The 27,360-nt window shown below is 33.3% G+C and overlaps 2 protein-coding genes across 10 annotated transcripts in view; both read left to right on the top strand.

Moving 5' to 3' along the window:
- The window catches only part of LOC110023879 (E3 ubiquitin-protein ligase At3g02290-like), an 18,403-nt gene extending 11,675 nt beyond the window's left edge, over positions 1-6,728 (top strand). For 2 of the 4 annotated variants that reach the window (XM_020723511.1, XM_020723510.1), the window contains exons 4-5: positions 4,523-4,632; positions 6,486-6,728. In XM_020723511.1, the coding sequence (XP_020579170.1) occupies positions 4,523-4,632; positions 6,486-6,512 (137 nt within the window). In that variant the 3' untranslated portion in view covers positions 6,513-6,728. Of the gene's footprint in view, positions 1-91; positions 161-4,522; positions 4,633-6,485 lie in introns of those variants that run through there. The other 2 variants (XM_020723509.1, XM_020723512.1) reach the window with 2 other exon arrangements.
- Positions 6,729-8,607: 1,879 nt separating this feature from the next.
- The window catches only part of LOC110023855 (ultraviolet-B receptor UVR8), a 28,144-nt gene continuing 9,391 nt past the window's right edge, over positions 8,608-27,360 (top strand). For 5 of the 6 annotated variants that reach the window (XM_020723474.1, XM_020723473.1, XM_020723472.1 and 2 more), the window contains exons 1-7: positions 8,608-8,774; positions 8,896-8,960; positions 9,059-9,327; positions 24,712-24,905; positions 24,974-25,021; positions 25,956-26,028; positions 26,489-26,660. In XM_020723474.1, the coding sequence (XP_020579133.1) occupies positions 9,075-9,327; positions 24,712-24,905; positions 24,974-25,021; positions 25,956-26,028; positions 26,489-26,660 (740 nt within the window). In that variant the 5' untranslated portion in view covers positions 8,608-8,774; positions 8,896-8,960; positions 9,059-9,074. Of the gene's footprint in view, positions 8,775-8,895; positions 8,961-9,058; positions 9,328-24,711; positions 24,906-24,973; positions 25,022-25,955; positions 26,029-26,488; positions 26,661-27,360 lie in introns of those variants that run through there. The other variant, XM_020723476.1, reaches the window with a different exon arrangement.

The following is a 27,360-nucleotide window of genomic DNA, read 5'->3' as shown; positions in this document are numbered from 1 at the left end:
TTGTGCACCAAAACCACATCTTGCTGAATAATGAGTAAGCAATATATATTTTGGCAATAATTTGCTATCAACGCGTAATGCTTTTCTGTAGATATACATGCTGGAGACATTGGAAGGGATGGTCAAGATTTAATTGCATTAAGAGATGAGTTTTAAAATCGTGAGATTTTATTTCAGTTTTGTGTCGAAAATTTTCTCAATTATTTGAAATTTATTAGTGAAGTTGCTGGAAGGGTACTCTGACATGGAGTTTTCTTATTTATCAGCTTTTATCCATGGTGTTGATGATTATTCAGTAATGTCATGATAACAACATGTCAATTTTTTCCACCACTTATGAGGTTAAACAGTAAGTCCTGATAATGTTCTAATAGAAGTGTAAAAATATTTAGGAGATTTGAGAATTGTTTGTCATACTAAATTTTTTTAATATTATTTTAAAAATTAAAAAGATGACTTACTAAAATTTTTTAATATTATTTTAAAAATTAAAAAGATGCATGATGAGTGGAGAAAGAGTCTGTTAGTTAATATTCTTAAGAATAAAAGAGATATACAATAGTGCAAATTATAGAAGAATTAAGTTAATGTATCATACATTGAAGTTATGGGAGATGGTATTGAACACATGATACGACGTGATCCAAAAATTTCTCAAATTTAACTTGTATTCACGCCGGACAAGTCTACTATGAAATATATACATTAATTGAGTGGTTTGATGGAGAAGTACAAAAAGAGTTAGGAGAAAATACATATGATTTTTGTTGATTTAGAAAAAGCTTATATGATAAGATTCCAAAAGAAGTAACTTGGAGAGTCATAGAAAAGAAAGGTGTTGATATTACTTATATTCAAGCGAAGTAACTTGGAGAGTCGTAGAAAAGGAAGGTATTGATATTACTAATATTCAAGTCGTTAAATATGTGTATACTAGAGTTGTTACTTATGCTCTTACTGGACATTTATAGGAGGATATACCTTGGTGTTTGTTTATGCTGAAGATATTCTTGTTGTGGATAAGACTAGAGAGAGAGTTCAAGAAAAAAGTTGAATTATGAAAGTCATTTTTAGAGTCTAAAGTCTTTTGTTTGAGTAGATCTAAAACTGAATATATGGAATATAATTTTATTAGTTGTAGATCTAGTGGCGGGATTGTAACAATAGTTAAAAGGAGTGAATGTTCTAGATATCTCAACTCTTTGGTTCAAAGTGACCGTGATATGGATGGGGACGCTTTTAGTAGAATTCATGTTCGATGGTTGAAGTGGAGGAATGCATCGAGCCTATTGCTTAATAGAAAAGTACCGCTTAAACTTGAAGGAAAATTTTATAAGATAGTGGTGAGACTTGCAATGCTTTATGGAGTAGAATGTTGGCTTGTAGAAGAGAAGTATAGGAGTAAGTTAAGTGTTGTTGAGATGAGAATGCTCAGGGGGATGAGTGACTCTACACTTACAGACAAAATGTGAAACCAATGTATTCATGAAAGGGTTGGTGTAGCTCCAGTGGTAGACATGATTAGAGTGAGTCGTCTTAGATGGTTTGATTATGTTAAACTTCGAGCATCTGAAATCTCAATTAGGAGAGTGGATGGTTTAGATTTGACTTATGTTAAGTTAGAGATAGGCTAAAAAAAACTTGGGATTGGGATTGTTGTATAAAAAATGATCTCATTTTATTAGAATTAAATGAAAATGACTCTCAATAGGACACAATGAAAAAAAAGTTTCATGTAGCCGACCCCCCTTTGTGGGATGAAGTCATTGATTGTTGTTGTCATTATTTTACTTATGAGGTTAAACTCCTCGTGTTGAGCCGAAGTTCAACATTGTTGGTAAAATTGCTACTAGAGGTCGATGTTCGAACCTTTTCTCCAAATAAGAAATTGTCCACATAAAAGATTAAAATGTTGTTACCAACAAGTTGTAACTTGGAACAATCATTTCCTCTTTCTGTTTATATTTTAGTTTATCATTATTTCATAAAATGTGCCTGACTTTCTCACCATTTATAAACATGTTCAAATTTTCACTCTACATTGTGGAGGATTAATGGTGGATATTTTCTATGAAATGATATCAAGGATTTGCCTTAAACTTCTAATTTTTGGTGTGCTATATTGATCTTTATAAAAGATATTCTCAATAAGGCACACTTGTCTGTGGTATTTGTAGTCATTATAATTTTGATGGCGAGACCACTTGTAAATGAAGTAGATTACAAGGTAGAATAATTGAGAAATTTTTTATGATAACAGGTTTATGTTGATTAGATTAATGGTTGAATCTATGATATGCAATATCAGGAGATGCAAAATCAATATTTACTAGTTAAGAGTGTTAGAAGATAAAGTGACATTTGTTCGATTTAAGTGCATTAAATTTATTATAGGAAAGAATAGGAATATAGTTAACGATATAATTTCTCGAGTTATAGTTGTCAGGGTAAAATTGAATTGTGTCTTGAGAGTATTTGTGATAACTGAATATCATGAAAGCTTGATGATTTAGTTTATAAAACTGCTATTATATTACTTAGATATTCAAATAATTTAGTGATGATAATGCATGGTGTATGATGATGAGTCCAAGTGTTTGGCAACACGAAGAATTTATTGACTACCAAGTTGAATGTGGCTTAAATTTGAATGCCAAGAAACGTGTTAAACCTAATAGAAAGAGCGATAAATGGTAGAAGTAACACTCAATAAAAGAAATGAAATCTAAATAGGCTTTTAGAGAATTTGATCATATACTTTAGAGGAAATAATGAGGGTAGATAGAATATTTATGAAAGTAATAAGAGAGGAATGAGGGATAGAACCAAGTGAAAAGCTAGAGTTTGTGCAAAAGATGTATAAATCAAAGTTAACGTCTCATAACAGAAAAGAAGTACACATAAAGACGATCATTAAATTTTAGCAATAATGATGCATATTATTCTTTTGCCTAAGAAATAAGTTACATGAGTTATGGCCTTCTTTTTTGTTTTTAGAACTCTCAACTCATTTCTAGTAATTTGCATTGCGGACTCTTTGATCTCTGTTCATTTACTAGAAAAGTTGTTACTATTTTATTAACATCTTTCCTTTGATAGATCAGTTCTTTAGTAAATGCCCGATGAATGTGGTGTTCGGAATGCTTGAAAAAATAATTTTTTGGGATTTGCTTGAATATTATATGATTGCTTGAAGGATTCTGAGTAATAGAGACAAGCATACAACTCAGAATGATTGATTAAATTTGCTCCCATTCAGAGAAGAGGACAGGGATATCAATCTGCATAAAAAAAAAGGTTTAACGAAGAAAGTTGGTTTTTCAGCTAAAACCAGCTAGGTTTTTTTTGGGGCATTTACGTGTTATACCATACAATTCTTATACATATTTTACCCCTGAAGTTTTATATTTACATGCATAACATTTATATCTTTAACACACGTCAAGATGCTTGTTGGAAAGTTGGTTTTTCAGCTAAAACCAGCTAGGTTTTTTTTGGGGCATTTACGTGTTATACCATACAATTCTTATACATATTTTACCCCTGAAGTTTTATATTTACATGCATAACATTTATATCTTTAACATCACGTCAAAATGCAACTATTGCAAATTTTTGAAAATGAAGTACACGTTTTCATATATGGGTTTTGGCACTAAAGTGTTATAACATAAATATTAAACTTTAGGTTCTAGATATGCAAACACTTAAAAAATGAGTGTTATGTAAATTTCCCTTCTTTTTTTACTCAAATCTTGTTGCATAGAGAAGCAAGACTTAGTAATTGTTTGAGATTGATAACTATTTCTTCCTCAAAATTCAGTCAGTTTAAAATAACCTTTTCTGTTAAAATGTTATTTACAAAATGTTTGCCTTTGGTTTTCTAGCTCCTTTCTTTATTCATATTGGACATTGATTTGTACCAAGTATGATTATCCTTGTCTGTCAATCTACTTCTCATCAATTTATGGACCAATTATTTGAGTTGATATTGGGAAGTGAAATAATTTCCTGCACCAAAAAATTTCAATTCTGTTACTATTGACCGTTGCCATGCTACTTCAGGCGACCAAATTCCAATGTTTTTACTTTTCTATATGAAGCAGAATTGATGCTAAAATTGGATAACTATTTTTGTTTTTTTTATTGGAACATTTACATATTTACCACTCAATTCCTGTGTATCTACATATCTAACACATAAACTTCAATTTTTGCATACGTACTACCTTACACATGCATCAAAGGTGTATTTCACTTTGTAAAAGTTAAAAATGTGGTATTTTTTGTGATATGAAAGATTTGGGTGCTATATGTTATAAATATAAAAAAAAATTAGCTTTTAAATATGTAAATACATAGGAGTTGGGTGGTGTGTATGTCGATTCTGAACTGGCTATAAATATTTGATGATAGAATCAAGTTTTCCTTCTATTTTATTATAATTTATAGTAGCTATTCCTTCTGATATCTCTTGTCCTTCCATGATTTTGCTTGTTTCATATCATATGGCATTTTGCAGAATACACATTGGAAAATCCAAAGATTACACTGTTGTGCTCTCATCATTTCCACCTAAGTTGCATTTATGAATGGATGGAGAGAAGTGACAAATGCCCATTCTGTGGCAAGGTAACTAGCCTTCATTTGAGACTTCAATTATTCATAACATTTTTTTTTCAATTTTCGAAATGTCTTAAATATTTACCTACTTTGGATGTCAATCCAACAATATCTAACTATTATTTGTTGCTAATTAACTAATTTACATATGGAGAAAAATCATTGTAATAGTTGATTTTATTTGCTGATTAATGAAATGTCAAACATATTCGTTGATGCTATGATTAACATACTAAGCAACCTTGTTAGCATATTCTTATCATATCATAGCTTCTTATCATAAATATATCCACATTTGGATTTCTTATTTGACTTTGGGTCATTATATTATGTATGACAATCTTGCTGAGATTGATGATATACATTTGAGGTTTAAATAAAGGGGAAAACATAACACCCAACTCTTGTAACTTTTGTTTAAACTATTGAATCAGTTTATTCGTGCGTGTCTTGATCAGATCATTGGAATATTGGAAAAAAAAAGGAAACATAGGCTGGGGTTTTGTTGTGTGGGGGAGAATTTTATAAGTGGAGTTAGGAGAGTGTTAGTTTTGTGGCCAAAATTTGACGGTTATATATGTGATTGCCTCATAAAACACGGTGAAACTTAGGGTAGCCGGATTTAGGTAGGATATACGTAACACTTTACGCAGATCCAACCAAAAAAAAAAAATTCGGCGAATTTAAATTCGAACTTTGTTAAATTAAAAATTTCTGCATTTCCGTTAGTTTTTTAACGTAAATTTGGATTTAGTTAATTTGATTAATACATGGATTTAATTGATTTGGCTTCGGAAGAAAATCACAGAGGTGGATTTATGCCAAAAATGATAAACCATTTTAATGGATTTAGCCTTAAATTGAACCAAACACTATTCTGAATTTCAACATTTATCAGATTTACTAAATCCTATTTAACCAAAATCTTATAGGCGGTCAAACACCCCCATGGAAAGATCAAAGAGTGTTTGCTTAATATAGCGAAATGTGCAAGGAGCACTTTTACAATTGATCATGTTCAATATATGAGCCGGCAATGTATGCCGATGAAGATGAAATCTGATAGACTTATATGAAGAATTTGCCACATTGCACTTTGTCTAGTTTGTTTCCATGATTATTTTCATACTAATCTACTCCTGCTAAAAATTCAAATCCTAGATGTCAATATCATATTTATTCTACAATTTATGTATCTCCATCCACTTGGAAAGCCTCCTTAATAAATTTAAGAAACAGGAAGATTTACATACATACTCACTCGATTTCTATACATTTACATAACTAATACCTAAACTTCGGTTTTTACACACATACCACATTGCCTATCCATTTTAAAAGTTAAAATGATGTTGTTTTTGATGTGATATGAAAATTTTGGGTGGTATAAATATCAACAGGAAAGTTTAGGTGTTAGATATGCAATGGGCATTTACGTACATAGCACCCAATTCTTATTATTTGTATTTCTCACACAAAGTTTCATATTTACATGAAAATCACTCAAATCTTTAATATCATATTAAAATAGAACTATTACCTCTTTTAAAAAGTGAAATACACATTTTCATACATAGGTTTAGAGCACCAAAGTGCTATGTATGTAAATATGAAATTTTAGGAGTGATATATGCAAGTACAGAAGTATTTTGCGCTACATATGTAAATTTTCCAATATATGAATGCAGAAGGAATGAGTGGCATTTATATAGATACCCCTAAAGACCTTTGTTCTTCGGATTATGAGTTTATCAATGAGATGGACCCATTAAAATAAATCTCAATATGAAAATAAGTGATTTTAAACCATTCCTTGTGCATTTTCTTCCTGATATTTATTCCTTTTGTTTTCTCCATTGCAGGTGATGCTATTCACTGAATCACAATGAAGTTATAATCATCCAATTTAATTTTTTTTTCCTGATATTTTTGGAGAAAATCTTCTGCTCTATGAAAAGAAAAGCATGATCATGTCTACATCATGCACACAGCCTTTGTTGTTGGTTGCATTTTGTAAAGGAAAGGTAATTAAACAGAGATTTAGAGCCTTCACATTTGTACAGATACTTGACCCACTTTTTCACTTTTTTTTGCTGTTGCTGTATATTGTAACATTCTGAAGATTTAAAATGATTTGGAATGAGATAGATGTTGTACAGAAATTGTTTGCTGGTTGTTTTTCAATGAGTTTTTACATGATTTTGATTAATTTTGCATTTGTGACCTGAGTAATGGAATTGGTGTGGTTGGTTTTCTTCTTCAATCAGTTTGATGACTCAACTGAACTTTTCAGACTGAAATTTATTGTTATTTTTTCAGCAGAGATTCATTTATGGTGATTTTTCATGATTGTAGTCTGTAGACCTTTCTTATTTTACTGCATCTGTTAATTATTGAATAATGAAGCTGTGTACTCTTATTTTTGCATATTACCACCTTATCTATACATGAAAGGGTGTATTTCATGTGTAAAAATTAAAAAGATTGTATTTTTGATCTGACATGAAAGCTTTGGGCGGTATAAATGTAAAAAAAGTAAAACTTCGGTGCTAGATGTGTAAATACAGAGGAATTGGGTGATATGTATGTAAATGCCCCAAAAAACAAACTCTTATTTAATCAACTAGTATATTAATCAGCTAAGAGTGATAGCTTCTTTATCATTATTCAGTAGTTCAAGTTTTGAGTTTAAATTTTATTGTCCAAAGAGGTCTACTGTAGCAAATAAATTGAGGCCAATATCTTAAAATCTACATGAGCTGACCCTTCTATTTTTCTTAAAGAAGTGTGGTGAAAAATTATTACACGCGAAGTCTGTATGCATACGCATTCTGTACAATAGTGTGTAACACGTGTAATGATTGACAAAAATATTACGTATGGAGTCCACATGCATTCATGTTCAGAGAAAGACAACTTGCTTTTATATATATATATATATATATATATTTCTATTATTAAATATTATTATTATTTAATTAATGTATTATTTACAGCTTAAAATTTTACCCACATTAAGAAAATTGACTGGTTAATTTAATCTAAATAAAGTATAATTAAAATATAATTTAAATTTTATTAATTATTTTTTTTGTATTTTATTAACTAAAAAATAAAAAAAAATAAATTAACAAAACCAAATAATAAGAAAAACAATGAGTTCCACTGAGGAGAGCTCGAATTGAAGCTCCACTAACTAATTCAAAATGCTCTCTTAATTATGCTTAGTTCCAACATTAATGGGAGATTGTTATTTAACAAAACATATTAAGACTGTTGGACTTGTTAAATGTAATTAAGTTTTATATTATCTTAATTATTTAAGTTTAAGTTTTATATTTGAAGTCAATGTTAATTGATTTGTTTAACAAGATTTTTATTTATTATATAAATTTGAAAAGATAAAAATCATACATGTCCTTTCTAGTAGAAAAAATATTATATATTACGTGCGGCAGATCACATGTTCAAAGAGACGGTCCAGATGCAGTTTCATCGCCGTATTTGACATTGAACCAACGAGAAATCAAATTGAATCTATTAGGTCAAATTGACTTCTTTTTGGTTCAATCTCTATATCTTTCTCTATCACTGAAAGGGGAATATAACTTTTATTTTTTAGGGGAAATTATGTAAAGGAGCACGTATATAATTTATTTACATGAAAGAGTTACTAAAAAAAAGAAAAAAAAATATATAAGAGCAATAGATTGACTTCATAAAATGAATCCTTAAAAGGGGAAAATAATACGGGTATGAGTAGATAAGAGACGTGATATATTGGACAATATTTTATCGCGTCTGTTGTTCGGAAGTAATATTTTATTTAGAAAATAATCCTTAGTATATGATGACCCTAATCCTGCAATCGTGGAGCCGTTAGTCTCTCGAACCATCTGGAATCTTCTTCATCCTCTTCGCTTTGTCTTCTTTGTTAATTTTAAAGATCTTCCATTATTTTAATATCCAAGTGGGTAACTCCCCTCTGGTTCGTCTGTTCCTCCTGGTCTGTTTCATCTGGTTCCTCTCTCTCTCTGTCTCTCTGTGTCGGTTTCGTCTGTTTTTCCTCAAGTAGTATTCTAGTTTTTGCTTGAGAAGGACACTTGGCTACAGTTTTCATTTTGGGATCCCAATTTGGAAGATTTCTGGAGGTAATACTGATTTAAGATGCGACGATTTACTACCTTTGATAGTTATTTTCTTGGCGAAGACGCATTAGACGTTTTGAGTTTGATCGTATTTGTTTGGGTTTCCATTATCTTCCGCTTTCAGGGTATAATACGAAGACGGAAGTTGGGAACTGTGTGTCGGGATCCCCGTTCAGAAGCTTGCGGAAGGTAAATCCAGATGGCGTGATGAGCCGATCTTTTATCTCCGTAACTTGTTTTTATTACGGCATTGTTGTTTATGTAATATAGTTGATCGTTTTGAACAGCAAGGAGGGTTGGGAGATGGATGCGGATGGGGTTTTGTGCGAGTTGCAGCCCGTGAGCTTCCCGATGAAGAGTGCGATTTATGTTTGGGGGTACAACCACTGCGGGCAAACTGCCAGGAAGGGGGAGGAATGTCAGTTGAGGATCCCGAAGCGGCTTTCTCCCAAGCTATTTAATGTGCCGGGAGGGAGGAGTTTGCGATGGTTAGATGTTGCGTGTGGCCGCGAGCATACTGCAGCTGTTGCGTCGGACGGGTCTCTGTACACATGGGGTTTGTCTCGTAACTTTTGTTGTATCGTTTAGTGAGCTTTTTACACTTCAATGTTCGAAAGTTTATAATTTGAAGTTAGATGGGCGTGGAGGCGAACAAAGTTTAAGTGCGCGTTAACTGCTTGTTTTGGGATTGAATTATTCATAATCCTTGTGTTTTCTGGTTTCTTGAATCGTACAGCTTTAGATCTCCTATTATTCCTTCTGTTTTAATTCACATCTGATACTAAATGAGATGCAAAAAAAAAAAAAAAAAAAAAAGACTGCTTGTTCGTTTGTGTGCTTGGTTGCTTCTTGCAGCGGGCCGAACATATCTTTTTAAAATTGGAAAAGAATCAACGATGAAGAGTGTCTCATTTAATGAGAAGCTTTGCTAGTATCTATCATTCACGTCGTATGCGGCATTGTTGAGCATAATCTGTACGATATAAGGATGACAGAGTTCTACACTGAAAAACATTCTTCACTAACCTGCAGAATGTTCTATGTTTGGTGCCATGACGGTTCCATTAGATGGCAAGCATCATTAATCCAAATTCTAGCAGCTTCTCTGTAGCCCAAAAGTCTTAAGGAGGTGATGGACTCCGTTTATCTGATTATATGATTCCTCAGATTTTTCTTGTTTTCACTCTTGTTGTTCTTATATTTGGTTGATGAATCACTTCCTTGCCATGTTGTGCGTTTTGCATAGTGGACATAGAGAGTTCAACAATGTTTTATGAAAAAGAAGAGATATCTTCGTGTATTTTACACGAAACAATAACATTTTGACAGTTTTTTAGGTGGTATCTATTCAGTAGGAGTGCTTCTAAATTATATTGTGTTACATATGGTTGTTGCTGGACCCAAATCCATTTGTGGATGACTTGTGAATCTTAGGGTGTGTTTGGGGCAACTGTTGCTTTTCCTAGAAGTTGCTTCTTAGAGAAGAACTTGTCAGAAGCTGTTAGAAAGCTTTTGATGAAGAAACAAGAGTCTATTTGAGAGATTTGTTGTGCTGCAACTATTTTTTATTAGAAGATTTATTTTGCCCTTATATATGTAATATTTTAGAAGAAGTACAGTTTTTAGAATAATTATAATTAAATAACAGTAAGATGTCCTACTATCAGAAAAACATCAATTAGTGCAAAATACTCTAATACATAAAAAGGTGAGCAGTTACTTGAAACATATAGATATAATAATAAAGATAATAATAGTAACTATCAGACCTAGAATGATGTTTGTCTTCAGTTCCTGATGATCAAGTTTTCGGGATAATCTCCTATTCATGCTAGCATCTCCCTCGCCTGATCACGGCCTGGAGGGAACTCATCAGTGTCATCAACTAAACGGAAAAAGTCGCAATCTACAGGAGTTCTGTTTCTGAAACAAATGTAAAAGCTTTTTCCATAGTTGCCTTTCATTCTTGATTGATGCTGAACACCCCTATAGCCACAATGACAGGGCAAAACTTTCGAAGTACTGATGCTCTTGAACTCATATTTCCTGTTATTATAAATAGCTTTAATTAAAAAAAATAAGCAATATAACCTTCAAAAAATATAAAAACATAGAAGTCTTAAAATAAAAAATAAAGGTTGTCAGGTCATAAAAAACTACAATACAGATTGTTACAAATATTTAGAAAATATATATCCAAAGAACCAACATAGCGTTGAAATATGAATCAACAACAAATAAATAGGGATATTTCTCTCAGGAGTGAAGTGCTCATTTGTACTAAAGTCCTCTTCAAGCAATGAAGGTCCGACCTGATGATGGTTAAGTTTCCTCAAACATGTAAATTGGATCTTCATCTAAGATCTTGAAATCGTTATCATTTGAAGATAAATGCCTTCGTATAAAATTATGGAGTGTTGTTGTTGCAACAATTATCTTCACATATTTTTTGAAAGAATATGTAGGCATATCTCGGAGTATGACACAATTTTTCTTCCATACACCGAATGCTCTCTCGATACACTCCGTAATGACAAGTGTCTTTTGTTGAAGAGTTTATTCCTCCCTCTAATCATCTGACTGTTGCACTCAAAATTAGGAATTTGATTCTTTGTGTTGGGAAATAGCTTTAAAAACCTCCGTTGCAATGAATATCTCGAGTTGACTAGGTAATATTTTTCTGAATATAGGCAATACTAGTTGATTAGTTCAAATGGAAATATTATAATATGACTAAAGTGCACCAACCTTGAGGAGGCATCGGGAATTTGTATTCACGCCATTTGGTTATAAATTTAAAAACTCTTTTGTCGTGTGCACTCTCTTTCCAGCCTACCATCAGAAATGTAAAACACATGTTGAAATCACATACTGTTAATATATTATGTGTAGTAGCCCACACCTTCCGATATATGCTATTTTTTCTCACCGCTAACGCGTGCATCGACATGTGTGACATCAATTGCTCTTCTGTAATTATTTTTAGAGAAAAATGTTACAATATAGGTTATTAATAAATTTTGTTTATTGTAGTAATGTTAGATTAACTAAATGAAAATATGTTTATTGTGTTAAACATATTTTCATTTATTGTGTTAAGAAAGGCAGAGGTAGACCTAGGAAGACTTGGGCTTATTGTATTAAAAATGATCTTAATTTACTAGAACTAAATGAAAATATGACACTAAATAGGACGCAATAGAGAAAAAGGATTCATGTAGCCGACCCCACGTAGTGGGATTAAGGCTTTGTTGTTGTTGTTGTTGTAGTAATGTTAGATTAAATAAAGATCAAAACATTAAAAATGACATGTATCTCGGATCGCTGTGGATTTCCCGAGGTATTTGCGCAAAAGTTGGGTCTAATGGTTTGACATTGTCATTCGACATTTTCACCAGAGAGTTCACCCTGATGTGAAAATATCTGCTGGTTATCTCTTTAGAGTGTTAGAAACACTCAGAAGCAACACAAATCGACTCATTGTGTGACATAATTAAAAACGTGATGATTAAAACTTCTCGGGATGTAAATCGTGAAGATCTGTGCAAATCATATTTGGATTGAAATTCATCCAGTAAATAGCAGAATATAATTTTTGACATCAGAAGTATGTTATGAATTAGTCAACCCATTTGTTACCTAGAGATGACGATGACATCCAAAGTGTTTTACATGAGTTTTTCTGATAATACTCATGAATTGGATAAACTATGCTAGTAATGATAGTTACTCACTCAACTATCTCTATAATCTCCTCTTTATTTGGTGGCTCCATTTGTCTGAAAGAAATTTGTTTAAAAAGAATAGGTTATTTAAATAACAGGAAAATGCTTAAACTAAGCAATGAAAGCAGTACAATTACGTAAAACTACAATTATTTAGATGTCAGAAATAGTTGAAACAAGACATAGTCCACGATGGAAATGTTAATTAGTAAAAATAAGCAATATGATATAGTAGCAACAAATAAAAAATTAGAGGGGTGTGTCATCTAGTTAGTCTGACTCTCTAAGAAATAATAAAGGTAAGGAATTGTAGTGTAAGGAAAGTCCCCCGCTTATTTTGGTCCTCAGAAGTTTTACAACAAATAAGTAGAGGGGCATGTTACCAAAATTGTTTGGGATAGAGCCGAGTAACTTGACAAAATCTGTCATAGTTGGGTATGCATGTAGAGCTGTGCAGACACTAGTTATGATACTGGTGCACTTTGTCACCAGCTGTGAGATATGCTAGGATAAGTTAGTCGCCTTAACCTTAGTTTTCTTTTTCCTTTTCTATGACGAGGGTGCAGGACGTTTGGACTAACTGGATTCCCCTTGCTCTCTTTTCTCTTGTTGTTCCTCATGGACCTCATTGGAATGAGCACATTTGGGCTCATCCAAATTCTAAGTGGGCTCTTGTGTTGTAGCCCAGGCATTGACGTCTCTTGCTACAACACCGAGGAACATAGTATCTAACTTTTCCAGCTTCGGGTCAATACCAATTAGTCTAAATTTTTTAGCGTTCGACATGACCTTCAATTAACAAACTTGATTTTTAAGAATCATAATTTTAAATTAATTACTATTGAATGTAAGATTTTCTACTTGCTGAAATTTTTTTTTGCCACCACTCCTCTGGTGCATCAACTGTTTTACTAATAAGATTCCACCCCAAACCAGTAGCCCCTCTCTTTAGCTCCTTCAATAACTTTCTATCATTTTTAAGTTGATCTCATTTGTTTTTCAACTTAGTTTTGTCGTATAGTTTACCAATTCTTTCTTGAAAGTGTTTCGTGATATTTTACAAACCTTCTTTATTGAAGTGTAGGACCAGTTTATTATCATTTTCTACCTCTTCAAGCATTAATCACAGAAAATTATCTTCGTCTTCCAATCCCAAATAGTAGCTATATCACATTCCTTTTGTTTATTCATCTGATATATAAATAAATAAGAAATAGTGTTGAAATAATATTATTTAGCATGTAAAACAACAATACTTGAAGAGAAAACAAATATAATAAAGTTGATTTAAAAATAGAGTTCAGATTCAAATCAATAATATCAAAAAGTGCTCCATCCAAGATCACCAATTGTGTACTTTAGGCATAAAGAACAATCAATATCTGTGTCAAAGTTTTAGGGTCATTTTTCACAATTCATAATTGGTAATCGGTTGAGCTTTTGTTTTATTTTATTTCATCATTGCTCTACAAAATATTTCAGAATAAAACTAAAATATGTCACTGAAACAAACTCGAAAAGCATCATTACGAATGAAAACCAACAAACTTATGGGTCCACAAACCATCCGAAGCAGATCAGATGAATCTCAAAAATCATGATAGATAAGTTAATATCTATTTTCCCTCATGATCATCATGAGAAGTTATGAAATGATAGATATATGAGGATTATTTTTCTGTTTCTCTGAGAATTTTTTTTGGACTTATTTTTTATATGTCTGTTCTCATGTTAGTAATTGTTAGTTTGCTTGTTATTGACTCTTCTTTAGTCTAGGGGAACATTCAGGGGAGAGAAGTTTGAGAACCGGTTCTATTTTTTTTTTTTTTTAAAGATTTATACAATTGGAAATGCATATAATTTGATGTAAATTTGAAGGTTATATGCCAGATAAATTCTCAACAATTTTCCTCTGCCTCAATCACGCTAGCCAAATCGGGCCTTCGAATGAATCATTATAGCTTAGTGAGATCTTTTAATCAAAGAAGACTACATCCATAATCATCATTTTTTCTATTCATACCAACACTTGTACATGCTATCTAGCGATAGGTAGAGTTTCTGTGGCAAAACTTGCCAATTTTAAAATTGACAAATGGTGACCGGATGAGCCCTTTGATAGTTATATTTCATCATTGTTCTAAATAACAATTTTATAACCTTCCACGATTGCTAACTTATTTAGCATAAAACATTTTGGTTTGCGCAAAACATATGCATTTTCAGTATTAAAATTTCTCCTGTAGCCTGAAATAACAAGCAAATTGACAATTACTTACATAAGAGCAGACATTTAAAAAACAAGTTCAAGAAAAATTCTCAGAAATACAGAAAAACAATACTCATATATATATCCTTTTGTAACTTTTTTTGATTGATCATGAGAAAAAGTTAATGTTGTTAATTGTATTTATCGTGTAACCTTCAAATTTGCCTCAAAACATATGCATTTTAAATGGTATAACACCTTCAAATAAAAGAAAAAATGAAACTAGTGCTTTAATTTCTCCCCTTAAAGTGTTTCTATAGACTGAAGATGCGAAAAGATCAAGTAAATTGACAATTACGGACATGTGAATAAGCATTTAAAATACAAGTCCAAGAAAAATTATTAAAGATACAGAGAAACAGTACTCATATCTATCATTCCATAACTTCTTCTGATTGATCATGAGGGAAAATTGATGCTGCTAACTTTTCTTCCATGTAACTTTCAAGTTTGTCTTAAAATATGTGCAGTTCCAATGGCATAATACTTTCAAATAAAAGAAAAAAATGAAACCAGTGCTCAGATTTCTCCCTCAAATATTTCTGTAGATTGAAGATGAGGAAGGAGTAATTAAATTGACAATTACTAACATGAGAACAATCATTTAAAAAATAAGTCTAAGAAAAATTCTCAGCGATAAAGAGAAACAATACCTTATATCTATCTTTCCATAACTTCTCCTGAATGATCATGAGGGAAAATTGATTCTGGTAACTAATCTATTTTGTAACCTTATAATTTACCTCAAAACATATGCATTTCCAATAGTATAACACTTTCAAATAAAAGAAAAAAAAAACTAGTGCTAAAATTTCTCCCCCCAAAATATTTCTGTAGATTGAAAATGGGGAAAAAACAATTAAATTGATAATTCTAACATAAGAACAAACATTTAGAAAGCAAGTCTAAGAAAAGTTCTCAGAGAAATAGAAGAACAATACTCATATATCTATCATTCCATAACTTCTCATGAATGATAATGAATGAAATAGATACCGTCTTCAAGTTTGCATCAAAGCAGATGCATTTCCAATATTAAAAATCTTAAAATAAAAAAATGGAACCCATGGTTAAAGTTCTCCCCGCAAAATGTTCTTCTAGACTGAAAAAGAGATGAGCAAACAAATCGAAAATTACTAACATCAGAGCAAGCATAATAAAAATATGTCCAAAAATTCTCAGAGAAAAAAAAAAAAACAATGCACATGATCAAACACAGTGCAAAAAAATTCTCAGAGAAAAAAAAAACAATGCACATGATCAAACACAGTGCAAATCGACCTTTGGTGAAACATCTAAAAACACTTGACAACAAAAATTTCCAGAGAGAAAAAAAAAAAACAATGCACATAAATGAGCCAATGAAGCAGAGGGAAATTGAAAATGCAAAAAAGACTTAAAGGATTAAATCTTCAACGGAGGGAGACAACTAGTCGACGACACTGACAACAAAGGGAGGCAAGTGCAACCGGTTTCAGTCCTAAAAACACTTGACAAACAAGGAGAGGTGTGAGGGGTATTTGCGCGAAGATGGTCAGGTATTCCATGAATTGAAGAGCAGGGACATCAACTACCACTCGCAACGGAGCTCGGGTCGCGGAAACACACAGGCCCCCCTTTGTTTCAGCTTTCGCTGATTAGCGGTCTACTGATAGTGAAACACACAAAAAAGAGGCTTCCAAGCACGTCATTCGCCATTCCAAAAATGAGAGGCCGAAGGAACGGGCTCCCAAACGCACCCTTAATGACTAGATCATTGAGGTTAAAGTGATAAAGATGAGAAAAATAGAGTAAAAATCCATTAAAAAAATCTCTGACCATTCTATTCATCGCAACTCAAAAATATAACATATTATAGATATCTTTGCAGGCATTAAAAAATTCAATGCTCTAACGTCCTTCAATAATGAAAATGAAAGTGGGGTTTTTTTTTGGGGTTTGGATAGGGTTGTAATTGTGTCCACTTTACCATAATTTGGACTTGGTTTGGTATAATTATAAGTTGTTCATGTTTGACTTGAGCTTGTGTTGAGCTTTCATATATTGTTCAAGTTTGACTTATTTAAATTTTTCATTGTTTGAACTTCATTTATTTATGAGAAGTGAACGAGTATTTAAAAGAGCTAATAAAAAAACTAAAAAATTTAAATGAGTATCTAGAATTTCATAAAAAAATCAATAAATAATTTTACAAATTTGATCATAATTATTAAATTATTGATTAAAAAGTTGAAACCCTATAATATCTTAAATCTCTTTTCTCCTACAATTTGCCATAAATCTCTAATTTAGGAGTTGTTTAGTAGAATGATTTGTGTAGCATTTAAGCATGATTTAACCAAACAACTAAAAATGACAACTTTAAAACGTACATAAACTTAATATCGAGCATTTATATATATCATATAAGATGCGGGCTATCATCGAGCTATCAACAAATAAGTTAATATTTTAATTAACTAAATTTTATTTAAATAATTTATCATTTATGATCTGAGCTATCATCGAGCTTAATATCAACTACTTAACAAGTTATTTGTTGAACAACAAATGAATTTGATCGTGAACATAAATGACAAGTTCAACTATGTTAATGTTTAGTTCATTTAAGCTTTGATCTTTTAAAAAAAGTTCAAGTTTGTCTATTTACTAATTTGAACGAACATGATTGAATTTTAATTGAGCCGAGCTCGAGTTGTTCACAAAGTGCCTTCGTTCATTTGCAACTCTAGGTATGGAGTTTATCGTGAGTTTTTTGTCAAAGTTTTTGAAGGCAGATAAATAATAAATAAGACACTACTCAAAGATTTCACCCTCATTTTTTGAGGACTTTAACATATGGGTTTCGAGATTTCCCATAAGCGCAAGTCCTCTATGTTTAATTACTTCCCCCATAATGAAATAAGACTTTCATTTATGGCTAGTTATTAGGGACTTGATTGCGTAGTATATAGTAGCATCAATTACGATTTAAATTATGGTGCAGGTTAATGAATTTTACCACTGTTAAGTTTCAAGTAAGTGGTGAGGGATAGTTAAAACCCGCTGAAGATCCCACGATTTCATCATCCTGAGTTGTTTTGGTCCCGAGTTTACTTAGAGGATGTAGTTGACTCAACCTGATAGAGTTCATTGGTTGCTTCATTTAAGAGATTATTCTAGACCTCAGGTTTGTTTTGGTCCTGAGTTTACTTAGAGGATGTAGTTGACTCAACCTGATAGAGTCCATTGATTGCTTCATTTATGAGATTATTATAGACTTCAGGTTCATATTTATTAAACAAAACTAATATAAGTTGATCATAACTTACAAAGAGTTTAGTGACTTGTGAGGTATTCTCTTTGTTTCACAATTCAAAGGAAAAAACAAATTCAAGGAGTAGAACGTAGATGCTAGTGTACCTCAAAGAGTAAGACCAAATACCATGCATTGTACTGTTTCACACTTGTGACCCTCCAAGTGCTCTAGTCAGGTTGATGATCCTAAGGTTACAGGTTGGTGATTTCTCTTTTCTAAATTAAAAATTTAAGAGACTAAAATAATGATTTATTTATTGAGAAAAAATTTGGTATTTATCCATTATGATCATCGACATCTTTTTTTAATTTCTCCTTCATTCTTTCGAGGGTCCAATTGAGGTTGTTGAATCTTTTTTAGGGAGTAGAGAGTAGTGACAAGTTGTTGGCGAAGGTAAAGTTGTTGAACCTCATTGGTTGGGGTTATTCCATTGTGTCCTGTGGCTGCTATCCTGAATGGGTTCATTGTCCAGTTGATTTTGAGTGAGCTTTTAGGCCACCGACCGGACGTCTCGGAGGCTGCGAGTTTGGTCCCTGGATCCCTTCCTTGGGTAAGGCTTCCCACTATAATCTTTTGAATAGAGAATTCATGCTTCTTGAAATTTTTATTTATATTGCCTGTATGCCTTTGAAGGGTCAGTTATAAGATGTTCATAGGGATTCTATTGCCAAAGTCATTAGCAAAGCCTTCCTAACAAACAATGTTAGCACGTGTTTGATATAGTGTTCACGTCTCTGTTATGCCTCTTCACTTGAACCCATGTGACATGTTATAGCTCGCTTGTGCCACTAGGGTGCTTGCAGGCCAAAGTAACTAAGTTGAGGGGGATCACTGGTTCCACTGAGGGGATGCATGCGAATTTTGAATGAATAACTTAGATTAGTGAAAGTATTGAAAGGCTTTCTCTTAGAGGAGATAGAGCGCTCCCTCTTTTGGCTAGTCTTATGCTACCCTTGTTGAAAAGTTTTGGAGTTGAACTTTGCGTTTTTTTATTATCGATGAATTCGTGTAATTATATTGAACAAGCCAATACTTGGTTAGTAGCAAGTTTGTTCTACATAAATTAATTAGGAATGAGATTGTCTAAAGGATTTATTAAATGACCTTGTTTGCAAAAGTTTCCTTGTTGGCAAGTAATGATAAACTTGCCTTTATGTAATGTGTATATATAAAGAAATTGTAATTTATGTGTACTCCCTATTTTTTTTCTAATAAATTTTTTTCATTCTTCATTGTTTGTTCATGCCAATCCGGTGTACTAGCCTCTTTTATTTTTATTGCCTTTTCATTTGCTTTACTTGTGTCAGCCACTCCATGTTCTTTTGGGATATGAGTGAAAAGCTGATGTGGCAATGAAGCAGGAGGTATGACATAGATCTATGTATTTGTGGTTGATGTGATGCTTGCCTTGAAAATCATGGCCTCTCTTCATTATAAGTATACTTGGACCCTTCAAGGATCTTCTTTTACTATTTTGGTTTTTCACACAATCTTCTCTCCATCCTTATTCAAATCTTCTACAAATCATAGCTGTCCCCTCTAATGAAGTGTGCAAAGGGGTTTCAAGAGGGTGAGTATACTTAGACTCATTGTTTAAGCTTATGCTCATTGATGCGGTGTGTATTCTTTATTATTGTTTACGACAATGATTTCAACATACAACCTGTGCTGGCTAGTGAGCTTCTCAACTCATTCGAAAAAGATGAATTATTCTTTTATGCACGATAGTTTTGAATTGAATTGAGGCTTTCTTTGTGATGGAGTTGGCCAATACCTTGAATTTCTATAGAGTTGTTTCTACCCAAGTTAGGGCCAGCTGGTTCATGTGCATTGTCACTTTGATTTCCTATACTAGGAAGGAAAAGATACCCAAGAACCTTTCCTTTTTCCAACATTTCTTCGCGATTAAGGCCTTTAAAAGTTGGTGCTTTAGCTTTTATCCACCCGTTATATGAAATCATTTCATGTCATTGTAAATTTCTCTTGTATGCACGTACAACATTTACGCCATTCTAGATTATGTCGAGGTACTGAGGATTTTGGGATTGTCGAAACCAAAGAGAAAGTCAAAGAGGCGAGTGGTGTTACTAGCTTAGTTCAAAGTGATGTTCATGTTGAACAAACATGAGGTTGACTCTGATTTCCTTGGTCTCAATTAGTGTTGTAATGCCGAGTATTTTAGCTATGATTTTGTTTGATCCTTCCACTTTGATGGCCTACATAGACAACTGACTTGGCAAACAGTCCTCTAAATTGTTTATCATGGCAAGTTACTCAGGCTGCATAGGGGTGATTGTTGGATATATTGATAATTGCTTCTTGTAATGCTACTGTGAGGGGTATGACGACTGTTCTTTGCGAACACCGAGTAGATTGGCAATCCTAAGTGGTTGCTCAAATGAACGAGCCCTCTAAACACAATAAGGATAATATAATGTGGCCTTCTTTTCGTAGATTTGTATTAGCTCTTGTTTTTGCCATAATGAGCTTAGGGTGATCCCCATCACTAATGGGGCCCTACTAATTGGGAGAGGGAGGTGGTACTCCAGAGTGAATCGAGGTAGATGATTCAATTATTTCATTATTTTCTTCACTATTGACATGGCTTTTGAATAGTTCAAGCAACTTGGCCAATATTTTTTATTGTTGAAAGGTCCCTCCGGTAAGCCTAGGATGAAGGTAGCTTTGGGTGATTAGTGGTTCCAAGCTTTTGAATTTTAGTATCTCATTTTGAAACCTTTAAAAAATTGAGGGACTTGCTAGTATTTCACTAGTATCCTACCTTATCTTTTAAGAAAATTTTAGTGGCCTTGAAGCAATTGTGAATTTATATACATTATTTTTGGCACGGTGGAGGTAGGAGAACTAGAAGTGTGGTGATTACAGGTTCCAAGCTTTTGAATTTTAGTATCTCATTTGGAACCTAAAAAAAATTGAGGGATTCACTAGTATCTAACTAGTATCCTACCTTATCTTTTAAGAAAATTTTAGTGGCCTTTAAGTGCTATGAATTTATATACATTTTTTAAGAAAATTTTAGTGGTCTTTAATCGCTATGAATTTATATACATTATTTTAGGCACGGTGGAGGTAGGAGAACTGGAAGTGTGACAATTCTTGAAGGTAGCTAAAAATAGCTGTGCCACTTCAAGGCTTTATTAATTTTAAGAAGTATGATTGACTTTTGAAATAGGCTATGTGGTCAGATGAAACTGCCATTCCTCTATATGATTTGTGGTGGGGCATGTAGTCAGATGAATATGTCATTCATCTATATGATTTGCGGTGGGACATCTAAACTTTCTCGGGGCTTTATTTTCATGACCCTACTATAGAACACATTTGTCTATCGTGACCTCAACCCTTCAACTCACCTAGTTGAGGGGAGGTAATCTCCTTCATCGATGGGGTAATAGGTCTCATCTATAGCAAGTGATACAACCAATATTCTAGTACTTGAAAGTTGTTATATAATAGAGATGGAAGATTCTTTTGGTATTTTGGGAGGCTGGCAGCTGGGAGAAATGGTGGAGAAGGCTTTGGGGAAGGAGATGAGGTGGCAGGTGGTGTAATGCTGTGAAAGCGGGGTGGTAGAAAAGGTGGATGATGTTTAGAAGGGTTGTTGCGGGCTAGAATGAAGATAGCAATTGGAACAGTGGATGACTAGTAGCCTGGCGACAACTGGAGTGGGAGGTGGGAGGGGGAGAGGTCGAGTTAATCGCCATCTTGGAGGAAGAAACAGCCGAACACCACCACCTTCTCGGATAGGGGGGTGAGCCGGCTCAAGGTCGGCTCGATTAGTGACTCGTGAACTGAGTTCGATGAGCTAACAAGCTAAGCTCAAGCCAGTTCGACTCAACTCTTTAGCTCGTGAGCCTGCTCGTTTAAAAAAAAATATTGATATAAAATATAGTCAGAATATATAAAATCTCAAGATTTTATCTAAGGTATTAAAAATATTTACAAAATAATATTTTGTATTGTATAGTAAGTGATTTGTTATTATTTATCTCTTAATTGTTCATTCTAATTGGCTTCTTATTATAAATCTAGCTTAAATTAATATCATTTTTTTTCTCCTTTATAATTAACAAGCCAGCTCGCGAGCTCGAACTTAATAAAATTAATCAAGCTCCAGTCGAGGGTGGTCGAGCTTGAATTGACTCATTTACACCTTGATCCTTGGAAACAATCGTAGAAAAGGTAAAACAACTCCACATTGGAATTTGAAACAAAAGCGCAAAAACATGTAACTCAGAACAAGAAGGAAACAACACGCATATATATTGACTAATAGATAAAATAGGAAGGGAAAGACACTCCACTTGGGTGGCAACCAGGAAAGGCAAGGGGAGATTTTGGCGGCAGTGGAGAATATCTGGAGCAAGATCGGGATAGGCTTCTCTCGCCTTTAATGTGATAGGCTGGTCTAGTTGGCCTTTGCCTGGGCCGGTTCAGCCAGCACCCACGTCAATGATTTGGGGAGGGGCATCATAAAATGCCTTGGGGTATTTATTTTTATAACTTCCCTATGAATCACATTTGTCCTTCATAACCTCAACTTTTCAACTCACCTAGTTATGGGGATGTAATATCATTCATTGTTGGGATAATAGGTCTCGCATATAGAAGGTATGGTTGTCAACACTTAGAATACTTGAAAGGTATCTTCATTTTGGAACTTCTAAAAAAATTGAGAGAGTCTCTAGGATTACACCTTATATTCTACAAAATATTGAGAGTGGCTTCTAGAACATCTTTTAATACTCGGAAGAGGTAGGAGAACTGGTAGAGGCAATTCTTTGAAGGTAGTTAAAAATAGGGGTGTCACTTCAAGGTTTTATTAATGTTAAGTAGGAATTTGGTTGACTTGAAATAGGCTAGGTGGTTGGATGAATTTGTATTTCCTCTATATGATTTGAGATGGGGCATCATAAACTACCTTGGTGGCTTCATTTTTGTGACCTCCCTATAAATCACGTTTGTCTGTCATGACCTCAACCTTTCAACTCACCTAGTTATGGGGATGTAATGTCCTTCATTCTTCGGATAATAGGTCTCACCTATAGAAGGTGTGGCAATCAACACTTAAAAAGTACCTGAAAGTTATTGTCATATAATGGAGATGGAAGATCCTTTCGGTATTTCTGCTCTCAAATTTTTAGAAGGTAGATTTGATTGCAAATAAGCCATTGCCTTGAGATTTCACTCTCATTTTGCTAGAAGTTTAAGATCTAAGGTTTGAGGTTTCCTATAAGTGCAAAGTTCCATGTTTAATTATCCCTATTGATATGGGAGATCATTTTTAATTAAGGCTAGTCGTTACGTAGTGAATATTTAGTGTATAGTTGCAACAACTAGAGTTTACATTTAAAGATTAATACAATTTTTCATCTTGAGTTTTAGAGTGGATGGCAAGGGGAATTATGATGAACCCAATCAAGATTTCATGATTGTGTCTCTGGTCATCGTTGTCATGGTCTTTTTACATAGAGAAGGTAATCTATCTAACTTTATGGAAGGATCATTGCTGTGCCCCTAAACTCTGTCTTTGGCCTTCTTTTTAAGTATTTTTTTTAAATTTTAGATGCATTGATTTGATTCTTTTTGTGAACGGTAATGGTTGATTGGCTTTGGCAGTTATCAGAGCAATTTAGACACAATTTGTGTATAACTGCATTTGTCGACCTTCATCCTTTGCACGTCTACTCGATTCGACTAATGAAACAACAATGCAGGTCAGCAAAGATCCGCTAGGCTGAAGTGATAGAGAGGAGAAAAATAGAGAGAATTTATAGAGAGCAGCATTGTGTGTTCTATTTTCCATAACTCAAAAGCCCATTATACTATAGACATCTTCTTTAATTGCTTCCTTTATTTTTAAGTTTTTGGATGGATAGGAAAATTTATAAATAAAGTTAAGTGATTGGATTATTACAGGCATTTGGACATAGTACTCTGAACCTTGGAGATTACATGTGGGTGGCTGCCTGTGCAAGTGCTTCAGAGGCTTTTGCTGTCAAAATGGTGGTTTGCTTAGGGAATGGGTAAAGGTCACCTGATCGAAAGAGTGGTGAGACACCAGGGGCTTCCTCTGTAATTTTATCTATAACTTTCTCTGGTCTGAGAACCTTAGACTGTCATGTTTGAGCTTTGGGCGAGTGATGTTGGACTCCTAGGCGAGATCTCCCCTAATTTTGTCATATTCGTTGCAACCATCTTGGAAAGCACACTTTCGATGCACATCTATATAGATGCTCATAACTTTGGTTTTTTCTACCCATCCAATTCCAAAGTTATTTTTTACATGGTTTATGATGGTATTAGTGTTCAAGGTATTGGTATATGAATTGCTAAATTAGCAGCTGGTAGCTCTGAGTTTGTGATAAATCAAAAATAAAATATCACTGGGAGTTTTGAAATGTTCAAGAAGTTGTTTTTATCATTTCCAGCTCTTGTTCTATTGTCAACCTGTGGAGAGTCTCTTAAGCTAGAATTAAACCGGGACCGGTACAAAAAAAGAGAAACTTACCTATCTAAGTTTTGATTTTTTACAGTTTAATACTTATATGCGATGCATGTGTAAATCAGGAGAAGTTTTATTGAATTTTTCTGGCTGTAATAGAATCTAAATAAGTGTTAAACTAGGTTCTAATGACTATGGTCAGCTTGGAGATGGAACCGAAGAAAGCGCAAAGCACCCCAGAAAAGTAGAGTTATTGCAAACTGAATTTGTGAAATATGTATCATGCGGAGCGCATTGCACAGCTGCCATCGCAGAACCGCGAGAAAATGATGGAAAAATGTCTACTGGCAGGCTTTGGGTCTGGGGACAAAATCAGGTCTTCCGCTCTTCTTTTTTTAATGCAGGTTTTTCTGTCATCTAACAATTTTACCTTCTTCTTTTCAGGGTTCCAATTATCCACGCTTATTTTGGGGGGCATTTACTCCTAATACAGTGAGAAGCATACTTTTTTTTTTCATTTTACATTAATTATAATGTGTAGTAATTTTGTATTTTGCCTTAAAGTAAAGGACGTCAGATTCATAAGCTCTTCACGGTTTTGTTTCACCATTTACATCATTTTGATGCAAATACTGTTAAGAGGGGCCACAATCTAACAATTTAAAAACGACTCACAATTTTTTAATTATGATTCAATAATTTGAATAGTTATTATGAGTAAAAAAAAGAATAGATACATACATATATGATAAATATAAATAATACATAAACAAGTTTATTTTGACAAACCCCCTCCGGATCCCTTCTAAATCCACCAATGTGAAAATGCAATGTCTAGAATTTAGAAGACATTTTCTGTCATCAAAACTCAAGTCAAACTTTCTATATGGCGTTGACAATCTTTAAATTTTATGGTGCAATGAGGTTTATACCGATTGGATAGCTACAGGTAATTTAGTGTAGTAGTTCAACATGTCTACTATGTGGTCTTGTTTATAAATTTGGGTTGACATGAAGTGATTTCAAACTTTCTATCTTGTCTCACAAGCAAGGTTTGTCGCGAGTCATTCAGAAAAGGCTTGATGAACCGTACTTCTGTGGTTAGACTTTTGTTATGAAAATTTTGAAATTTGCAGTGTCATTAAATGCATGGCCTGCTCTATGTAAATTTAATGCGCTTCCAAAATTTATATGGTCATTCTCAGGTTATACTAATGTACATTGGTAAAATCTATTGCATTTTTTATAATACAAACTATTCATATAGTTTGTTCTTACTATGTTACACTCCAATTTATTTCTCTGAAGTTTCTTTTTATGCTTTGGTTCTTACTATGTCACACTCCAATTTATTTCTCTGAAGTTTCTTTTTATGTAGTAATGTTGAATGTTTTGTGTCGTTCTCTTTATTATCCATTGTTGTCAGGTTATACATCAAGTCTCTTGTGGTGCAACTCATGCGGTCGCCTTATCTGATGAGGGTTTATTGCAAGCGTGGGGTAAATTTTCTTTTGTGCAGTCCATGCATTTTTCTGTGACCATCTAGAGTAGAGAAGCTCTATGCATGCAGAAAAGTTGCACCCTACCATTATGTTTTTGGGGGCATTTATGTACATACCACCCAATTCCTATGTATTTATCTAACACCTAAGCTTTGCTTTTTTCATTTATAGCACCTAAATCTTTCATATTACATCAAAAAATACTGCCAGTTTAACTTAAAAAAAGTGAAATACACCTTTTCAAGCATAGAGGGGGTGTATGAAAAAATTGAAGGGGCTATGTAAGTAAAATTGGAATTGAGTTGTATTTAATTATGTAAATCTTCCTTTTTTTCCAGTTTTGTTTGAAGTTTTGACATCTATTATTTGAGATCATGCTTGAGATTTTGAGATTTTTTTAGTTGTTAATCTCATCAGTTAATTAGATTTGGTGCTTATGGTTTTCTCTCCATACCAGGTTATAATGAGTATGGCCAGCTAGGAAGAGGTTTTACTTGTGAGGGGCTACAGCGATGTCGTGTTTTGAACGCTTATGGAAGGTTTCTAGACGAAGCTCCTGAACTTGTGAAACTCACACAAGTGTCATGTGGGGAGTACCATACCGCAGCTATATCGGAAAATGGTGAGCTGTAAGTCACCTTGCTGCACTCATGCATTTACGCCTCAAAGACTAACGGGTTTCTTGCATGAAATTGTCAGGAATTTAGTAAACTATAAATGCTTTTCTCTTGGGAATGGTAGCAGAAGTTTAGCTGCTGTTTTGAATCACTTTTTTTTTATTTTTATATTATATTTTAAACATATGTTTGTTTAATACATTTTTTGCATATTTTTATTTTTCTGTTCTAAAATACTAATTAGTTTTTTTTTTTAACTTCAGGACATATAAATGTTGTGTTTTTAAAAAACAACTAAACATATTATAACATATCAAATATATTTTTATTTCAAATAAAAATAAAAATAAAATGATCTCAAATCGTCCCTTAGCTTTTGAATAATTAAGCTAGACTAGTAGTTCGGTGTTCTTTATGATGCCTATTCAATGCCTTGGCACTGTTGTCCTTGTTAAAATGATTGGCACTATTATTTCGTAATGTCTGCATACTTCTTGTGCTGTGGTTTGTTATTGTCCAAAGTATCTTTTTATCTCTTTTAAGCAACATTGCTGTGCCACTTTGAAATGTTCTCATAGTGCCAACCAAAATTGATATTATTTTTGGTGCACAATTTTTAATGCTATACCGATAATATTGTTGCGCTCTTTGTTCTATGTATGGAGGGGTCTACATTGGAGTCTAAATGCCTTCATTTGAGTAGAACTAAAAC

Source organism: Phalaenopsis equestris, unplaced genomic scaffold (genome assembly GCF_001263595.1).
Source record: "Phalaenopsis equestris unplaced genomic scaffold, ASM126359v1 Scaffold000233, whole genome shotgun sequence".
Classification (NCBI taxonomy): domain Eukaryota; kingdom Viridiplantae; phylum Streptophyta; class Magnoliopsida; order Asparagales; family Orchidaceae; genus Phalaenopsis; species Phalaenopsis equestris.
This window is presented reverse-complemented; position numbering and strand designations above follow the sequence as displayed.